Here is a 9,577-nt window from a genome sequence, read left to right as displayed (position 1 = left end):
GACCATTTTCGGATGACTTTGAGAACACTTGCGAAGATAAACTCGTTGCTCAGAGTTGCAATTGTTTCCGTGATTAATTAAGGTTATAGGTTAAGTTTGATCAGCATATTGAAGATTTTTGGGAGGTTCATTGTTGCCTCGACAATTTTCGGATGGCTTTGAGAACACTTCTGAAGATAAACTCGTTGTTCAGAGTTACAATTTCTTCTTGATTATTTAAGGTTACAGGATAGGTTCGAATAGAAAATTGCAGATTTTTGGGGAGTTAATCATTACCTCGACCATTTTTTGATGACTTTGAGAACACTTGTGAGGACAAAATTTCACTGTTCACAGTACTCTTTCTCGATTAACCGAATTTCTAGGTTAGATACAGTTAGAATACAGAGGATTTCGGAGATTGATCGTTGCTCAACCATTTTTGGATACCTGCGAGGACAAAATCATGTTATTCAATCAGAGGTCAATTAGAATTGTAGGTTAGGTATAGAAGGTGTACAAGACTGATCTTTCCGTCAAACATTTCTGGATCGTCGGTCTACTTTTCAGGATAAAGAAGATGCGTTAACCATTTTTTGAACGATCGTGGAAACAGGGGATTCTTGAAAACGCGGAAAGAAACGCGGAAGAATCCAGGAAAAGTACAACCCAACCCTGCTCGATCAATGAAGCAACTCACACGCGGCGAATCGGAGCACAACAAAGCAAGGCCGATCGAGAAAAGGAGAAAAACGGAATCAGGAGAAAAGTATCTCCCTCTCTCGTGGCTAGACGACTTCTAGTCGGCTAATTACGTTTCCAACGAGTATCGTGCACGATCTATTTTAAGCGCAACGTATCTCGGGTAACGTTACGCGGGCTGGATAATGTCGATGAATACCGACAACTGGATTCCCATTTTGCTAACGCGTACACACGTCCCACGATTATAGACGAGGTGTGACGATAAAGCCGCGAGAATGAGTCACTCGGAAATTTCAGTTTGGAAAATCGAGCAAATTTCGGCCTGAACGCCGTTCTTGCAAATTTTCGGAATCTTTCGAACCTTCGAATTTCAGAAATTGACTGAAAATGCGTTCTTTCTCTGTCCGCAGGATCGTAACTCCTCTTACCCGAGGAAGGAAAAATGGCGCCAAAAGACAAATCACGCGAATATGGAGAATTCCACCGTTGCGATCGATTTTCAATTTAAGCACTACCCTGGAACGACTGAGCGTGCGTTCCAAAACTCAAAGTTAACAAAATTAGCGATCGGCACTCTAACGTTAAAAAACCCTACCAACTCGAAACAGCAATGTTCCAAAGGCAAATTTTTACCCAACTTAAACCGCGAGTAATTCACGAGAACTCCCAAAAATTCATTTTTTTGGAGAACTGGGTCGTTTAAACGCAGCTGATCCTCAAACGCCGCTAATTAAGTACTACAGAACAAACTCTTGGCGAACCACTGATTTTCGATGGCGAGAAAAATTGCAAATTAGAATTGCTCCCGAGAGATCGTTTTCACAGCTCGTAAATACCATTGGTATTAATTCGTTTGACGGCCAAACAGGTAGCGATAGGTTTATGAATGCGGCTGGCATTGTCGGTGGGTGGGAGAGCCGAATATGGACTTGGGTTCGAAAGATGAGCGTGGCCGATCAGACGATGCCCAGCGAATAAGGACGTGACGTAGTTATATCCACGCGTATAAGGAACACGGGCTCGCTGTTAATAGTCAATATGCATTAGAGAGACAATGAGCGGATCTTCGTGCCTCACACGACGACCACGACCACGACCGCAGAGGGAGGAGGATGTTGCGAGCATCAGCCAGCCACACGGACACCTTCTGGAAATTTTTAACGACCGACCAACTCTACCGTGGACGAGTCATCGAGATGTCCTTCGAGGGATTTCCTTCTGTGCGCTGTTTCGGTCGCGAAATTGTTTCAGTGGAAGGAACGATTCTCGGTATACTGTGGTACCTTCTGCGTCTCACTTTTCGCCGAACGTGACGAGGATGGTTCAGTGGGAATTTAGTGTGGAGGAAAAAGACGATACCAGATGAAATTTAGCCTCGAATAGGAACAATTGCGTGGAATCAGGTGGTGAAAGTCTTGGATTAATCTTCGTTAGTACGGAAGAGATGTGTGAGTAACGTTTCGATCACGAATTCGAGGGTCGTTATTCGGTGCTCTGGGTGAATGTTAGGTCGAAAGTATTCTGGGTATACTTCTATTAGACATACAAACAATTCCCCAGCGAAATGACTTCACTGGAAGGAAATGAAAAGCAAATGAACCGCAGAGGAGGACACGCCGTGGTACGAAGAGAACCGAAACGAATTGGGTGCTGAAACCTCTTACGCGACTCGAGTATTAATTAGAAGATCTATCGGAGAGTTTGGAATTTCTTCAACTATACCAATATCAAATCTTCCGATTTTCCCTTTAATTAGCTCTCCCAATTATTCGAAATTAACGCCGCAGACGAATTAACATTAACCGAGCTTACCGCAGCTTTGGGCTTTGAGTGCATCACTGGACGAAAGTTCAGAATTTGTTAAATCATTCTAGTTTCCCGCTAATTCAGAATTAACACTGCAAATACCTCAATTTACTAATTTCCCAATTTTCCGACGTAATAACAATGTATCATTCTTCAAGAGACTCGCATGTTGCAAAGTTTCTTCGTACCAGCGATAAAGATTATCAGTTACCCCTTGAAAATTCTTCCATGACGGCGGCTCTAGGAAGCTGAAGAAAAAGGGAGAAAATGTCGAAGAAAAAGGGGGGGAATACAGGAAGAGGAGTCCGCGAACGCGAGGAATAAGAGATGCGCGAGGGAGAGTCGTGGTAGACAGAAAAAAAGGAGAGAAAAGGAGATAATTGTCCGACGTGGGGGGACATTGAAGCGGAATTATCGAGAGGGCGGAGAAACGAGGAGAGAGAGAGAGAGAGGTGGGAAAAGCGAGTCGCGACAGAGTGGCGCGATAGAGGGGGCAGATTTATCGGTAGAAAGAGGAGAAAATGGAGAACGGGAGGAGACGGTACGGAGAAATCGAAGAGATGAAGGGACTTTGCGGACGTCTTACGCAACGGAATGAAGAAGAGACAAGAATTAAACGAGAAAAGAGAGAAAAATAAGGAGGAAATCAGAAATTCGTCAGATGATACGCTCGCGGGAGGAATAAAAATGTGAGGAAGGAGAGGAGAAGAGTAACCACAATGTGGATCAAGACTGAAAGGACAATTCGAAATAAAAATTCACGCTGTTTATAATAATTTCGAGAGCCCCGTAAAAAATATCGAACGATAAAATACACCGTAACTCCTAAATATTGGGACGCACGTTACATTCATACCTCTCGTACGATTTTTCAATTAAGTTTCTTCATCGTATCATATATTTCTTCGCCAAAATGAATATCGCGTATCAACAATCTGCTCGTTACACTACTAAATTCCAGACTAAGAATAAATCATTTTTCATAGGATATGACAATTACGTCAATAACCGGAATTGTCGTCTACTTGATCGACGAATTTCAGGTAAGAAAATTCTAAACTCGAGGCAAACACGGATAGGAAATGTGCGAAACAACAACGATCCGAATATTTGAAGTGAGAATTATGCGACAGGGTTATTGACATAAGGTTGAAAACACGAGAAAATGAAAAAAAGAAAAATGAAAGACCACACGTGGAAGAAAGAAACTTGACGAAGAAATCGGAACGTACCCAAAATCAAGGTCCGAGCGAGAAACTAGCGTATGCAAATGAAGAGGACCGTGTGAAAACTAGACAACGTGAGAAACGAATTCACGAGAATACCCCCGAAAAAGATACCACTGCATGTAGGTAGACTGTACAAAAGACTGGAGAAAGGAGAATGATCGGAGCGATAAAATGGGCAGCAAGAGACGAGAGATGACGAGAAGAAGTAGCCGTAAGCAGAGAGGAAAAGAGAGAACGTGGACAGGGCGGATTTGGAATGCGCCGCACGGAATCGCTACGAAATCTCGGATTCTATTAACGGAGAAATTATAACGGATTGACGGACGCAGGGAATGGATGCACGGGACGGATGGACGAAGCCGCCTGCTGTCCCGCGAAAGATTTCTCTTGAATCGTAAATACCGATCAGTCGCTTTACCGGTTAGGCCTCACGTTGCATGTTAAAGCACTTCCCGGTGCACTCGCAAATTGTACCGTGTCTGGAGAACGGCGAAGAGGAGGAGAGGAGAGGTTTATGCAAGCTGAACGCTGAGGAATACTACTCTATTCCGGGATAAACGAAGAATGGGGAAATTCGATGGTGAAGTGTGAAGCAGAGAAAAGTGAAAAATCTCTGAAATTAGAGTGCACTGTTGCTTCTTGCTTCGCTGTACTTCTCTGCATTTGGGAAATACGTTTTCTTTGGTTTCAGGGGGTTTTTAAGTATTTCAGGAGACTTTCAAGTATTTTAGGAGACTTTCAAGTATTTCAGGAGAGTTTTAAGTATTTGAGGAGAGTTTTGCTCTTTTTTTGTTAAGGTAGACTATTATTTATGTTACATATGCCTCCTTTTCATTTTAACTTCCTCCCTTTTTTTAGTTACTTACTAAATTTACTCTCCTCGCTAAAAGCTTAATTCTTCCCCAAAATTCATGTTTTTTCTGCACCACAGAAGGCGTTAATAAGATATATCAAATATGCCCTGAATCATGATTATAGATTGCTCCATAATTTTGATACGATTGTTAGTATTATTATATTAAGTTAGCCTGTTATTGTACCACGCCCTTTTCCCATTTTAATTTCCTTCTGTTTTTCACTCGTTGCTCGATAATTTTGTCAGTGTAATTATATTTCAATACCAATATTTTCGGTATTTTCAAAAACACTTGAAAAACGATTCAGTCATGCATCGACGTGCAGTTCCACAATGCATAAAGCGGGCAAAATTGAAAGCAGAAAGCAAGAGGCCAAGGAAAATTCGACTCGCCATTTCTAGCGTGCGTTGATACTTCTTTAATTTCCTTTCACCTTTCGTTCTGCAAATATCTCCTTCGTTGCTCCAACATTTCTCAAGCAGATCCTTCTTCTTTCTTCTCTCCTCTTGATAAATTCCTACAACAAATTTACAAAAGATATCAGCAACATAAATAATTGTACACAATTGAAATACGAAGCTTTATCGTTAATTTCCAGATTTCACTAAAGTGAATTTATTCAAACCGTTTTCATGAGAGAAGAAAAATTTGAAAAACGCTTAGGCTTGTCAGATATCCCGCAAACATGAGATCGGTAATTTGGCGTGTCGGAAAATGATAAATTTAGAGGCAGATTGTATTCTGTTAGGAAATGAAAAATCTCTAAGGTATGCAAATTACACGATAATTATTCGTAATCCATTTTATGATTCCAAATTACAGAGAGCACTTTCATTAAGGTTAATTATATCGCAATTGTTCTATAGGTTCGGATAATCATGTGCTTGGTTAATTACAATCTTACGATTCGATAGAGAAACCTTTGATATTATCCACAAATTATTTCCTGCAAAGTGTTTTCGATGTTTCATTAACGAGATATGAGTGAGCTACGTTTAAATACCAGAGATCTATCGGAAGAAAATTTGAATAACGGTGAATCTCGATGGATTTACAAATGATTGCTCGATCTTTCATGTCGAACCACGTTAAATGATCATTTTACAAAGTGTAAAGTTCATAGAAAATAACTATTTCTGCTGGAGTAACAGATTTAGATATCCTTTCACGATGTGCGAGTCGAAAACCTCTGGATATCCAAAGAATAATCGATACGTTTACGATACTAAAAACTTTAACCCAGATGGTACAATTGAAAAAATAGATTTTCTCTGATTTCTCTGTTTTTCCTAATTTTTCGGTTTCTAGATATCACTACAGTTTACAAACACCCAGACGTCACTCACATTTGCGAGTACATAAAAGATAAATTCTATTTTGCAACACTGAGCAATGGTCGAAAAGATGTAAAAAGTACATCTTACATTCACTTTTTTACAACTGACGAGGAATTGGTTTACAACAATTTTTACAATGATTTTGGTCCCCTGAATATCGCCTGTTTGTATAGGTAAATTCTTTTTACCTTGCTTCCACAAATTTTTCATTTTTATGTGAAGTCTTCTTTAGCGAATATCTTTTCAATAGAAAATTTGATCTAATTACCGTAATTTTGTTAAATTTGATAAAATAGTAACAGTGAGTATTGCTCACTGAGATTTTTATCTTGACTATCATGTTTGTTATGATTTTGTTAAATTTAGTAGAGTAATTATAGTGAATATTGCTCACTGAGCTTTGACTCCTTTAAGAAGATATTGCTAACAGATATTGCTGCAAGGTAAACAAGAAGCTGGAGAGTCCAGGGAACAAGAATAGGCAAATTGTTCACTATACTTCACATCGAGATCACAAAAGAGCAAATTCCGCGTATTTGGTCGCTTCTTACGCGGTGTTATTCTTAAAGAGGAGTCCTAGAGAAGCTTACAATACTCTGTTCATGGGCGGTGAAGTTCCTATAAAGTCGTTCAGAGATGCTTCCATGGGATCAGCCATTTACAACATTCATATTTTAGGTAAGAAAATTCATTAAACCTCCAATAATCTAACGTTAATTCTACAATTTCAATTCTAAATTCCATCATTTCCACAAAAATAGATTGTTTGAATGCGCTTAAAAAGGCAGCCTCGTTCGGCTTTTTCAATTTCGCCGATTTCGACGTGAACGAATACGAAAAGTACGAAGATATGAGAAACGGAGATATGAATTGGTTGATACCGCAGAAATTTCTAGCTTTCCTTGGTCCGAGCACGGAGCCAGGAACACCTTATCATCCACCCGAATGTTACATCGATTATTTTCTGAAGAACAGAGTGACAACAGTGGTTAGGCTGAACAAGAAAGTATACGAAGCGTCGAGGTATAAAATTCTGAATATTGTCAAATGTTTAAGACGATCGAGAAGCAGATTTTACGATACAATGCTATTTCTCCAATACGAGCAGATTTAATTTCGAATCTAATGTTAAAGTAAGACTTTAAAAATAGATTCACAGGGGCAGGAATCACGCATTACGATATGTTCATGCCAGACGGCACGGTACCACCGAGAAGAATACTGAATGAATTTTTACAACTCAGTGAAAATAGTAGTGGACCGATAGCGGTACATTGCAAAGTAATTTCAAGCTCTTTATACGAAGAAAATTACAATTGAATAACTATATTCAAGAGCTTTTACATATTTCGCATTTAGGCTGGATTAGGAAGAACAGGTTCGCTGATCGCAGCCTACTTAATAAAACATTACAAAATGAGCGCAAGAGAAGCTATTGCTTGGATCAGGATTTGCAGGCCTGGCTCTGTTATTGGACACCAACAAACCTGGTTGGAAAATATGGAGAAGAATTTGGTGAATGCTGGCCAACAATATAAGTAAGTTCCATAAATACATATTTATTGTTAATAAAATAAAACCCATTTTAGTATGTACATGAATTAAAATATTTATTATTTCTTTTAATATTTTTGGGAGTAAAGTTATTCCATAACTAGTTACACCTAAAAATATTGGAAATCTTTCTTATTTCAAATTAATGCAAATTATGTCCAATTGCTGTGTTAAGAAAATATTCAGGTACTTGGCAAAAATGAATATTTTTTAAATATTTTAACGGTTGTTAGTGTAAGAATATTTTTTAGAGTAATAGTGTTTGAAATACCTGTTTCACGATGGTGTGTATCTGTTTCGCAGATTGAAGTACTATAGCGATGGCGACGTAATACTGCACCACAAACACGGAATATATTCGATCGCCGACAAGTTGGAAAGGAAAACACACTGCACGCCCGAGGGTGGGTGTACAGGTAGCAGTTTCTGTTTATTCCTAGAACCGACCAATAGACGTATAAGAAAGTGGTATATTGGGAGCTAGAATAATTGTAGAATCCAAGAATATCAAATCTTACCTAGTTCGACAAGAAACGTCGCTCCTTTTTCGATGTGTTATCAGCGAGAACTTCGATATGCGTTTTAAGGAAAACGTGGAGATCTGAAAACGAGAAACGACAGATTCTACGTTGAAATGAGCATTTTTTAGAAAGATCTTTTTTATCGTTACAGAAAGTAAGAAATACGACAGTCAATCAGTTGAGAAGAGGACTAAAACGAAGCTTACGAGAATTTTAGGTATTTATTTAATATTTTAATTTGTCTTTGGTCTGTATGTCGGTGTTAAAAAGTCGAAAGAAAATGATTTATATAATTTCGAGAAATTTCGAACGTTAAATCGAAGGCCCTCTGACCTTGAAATGCTAGCGTATAATATTTCACTTATTTTAGGCTAAAAGAAGTGTAGATTGATATTGTTACATATGTATACGAACCGTAAAACGGGTAATTGTTGAAATTTTCATTGCTGCAGGGTTTCACTGTTTGTTTTACACTTAAAAACGGGAAAAATATTCACGGAACAATATTACGTGCACAAAAGAACACTCGCGCGCCGAAACTATTTTACAGAGCTGCGCGCGCATCCGACTTCGATTGCTAATCGATTATAATTCATTTCCACGCGAAAATTAACATTTAATTTGTCAGAAACCATTCAAATAAAAGAGAAAAATTAATACATCTATCGATAGCTGCGCGCGCAGTTGATATAAATAAAAATTTAATAATCAATCAAAATTAACATTAGATAAAATCACTTATAGCGTTCAATAGCACGAAAATGTAAAAAAAAAAAATAGTCTACATGTTTTATTCGATAATTTCTGCTTAAACTCCTTTTTGTTCTTAAATTGATTCGAATGCGTTGACCTTCGCGCCAAAATCGTGCACGTACCTATAATCCTGCGCGCGCATTTCTCTTCCCTCAGTTCAACTCGTAATTTTCAACGTCGTGACCGCGCTTTTTATTTCGTGTGATTTTTTTCAATTGTGTTTTGTGTTAATTGCTGTTATAGTGAAATTCAATTCAGGTGAGTTGTCATAAAAGTATTATATGTAAAAAATAGAATATAAAATTCACGAATAAGTGAACAAATATAAATTTTACGGTGGCTATCCTATTCTACGCAATGAATTCATCTTTTCTCAGTACTGCGCATATTCATATTAAAAATGAATTTCTTGTTTCTTTATTTACAGGAAAACTGAAGAATATCAGAGGATCGGACGATTCAGAGAGACCTGCAACGAAATACAAGAACGTCGACACACGGATCATGACACAGGGAGACAGATTAAACGAAATCAAGATGAACTGGTGCAAATCGTCTCGCAGTTCGGAATTGAAACAGAAGAATTACATCGCGTACGGATTGGACGCTTTGAAAAACGCGCGCAAAAGAAAGTAACCAGGTAAGTGCTAAAAAAAGAATTCGCTATTTTATTGCGTTCCAATATAAGACTTCCGAGTTGAATCGTAATTACATAATTAAGAATTTATCAAACTAGACGTTCGATAATTTATGTAGAAAAATCGAAACAAACGCAAGGATCAGTGAGGTGAGAAATTTCGAGGAAAAATGATTTATAGAAAAATCGTTTTACAGAA

General features: G+C 38.3%; 1 protein-coding gene across 1 annotated transcript; it reads left to right on the top strand.

The window, feature by feature from the left end:
* The first annotated feature begins 5,668 nt into the window (after positions 1-5,668).
* On the top strand, positions 5,669-9,377 carry LOC108570772 (dual specificity protein phosphatase CDC14A-like). The gene is made up of 9 exons (XM_017932676.1): positions 5,669-5,822; positions 5,885-6,086; positions 6,344-6,591; positions 6,675-6,936; positions 7,065-7,194; positions 7,273-7,451; positions 7,771-7,883; positions 8,140-8,205; positions 9,169-9,377. Exons 1-9 carry the CDS (start codon positions 5,669-5,671, stop codon positions 9,375-9,377), a joined length of 1,563 nt encoding a protein of 520 aa, XP_017788165.1.
* Positions 9,378-9,577: the final 200 nt, after the last annotated feature.

Source organism: Habropoda laboriosa, unplaced genomic scaffold, assembly GCF_001263275.1.
Source record: "Habropoda laboriosa isolate 0110345459 unplaced genomic scaffold, ASM126327v1 scaffold87, whole genome shotgun sequence".
Taxonomy (NCBI): domain Eukaryota; kingdom Metazoa; phylum Arthropoda; class Insecta; order Hymenoptera; family Apidae; genus Habropoda; species Habropoda laboriosa.
Note: the sequence above shows the minus strand (reverse complement) of the source record. Positions and strands in the feature narration are given on the sequence as shown.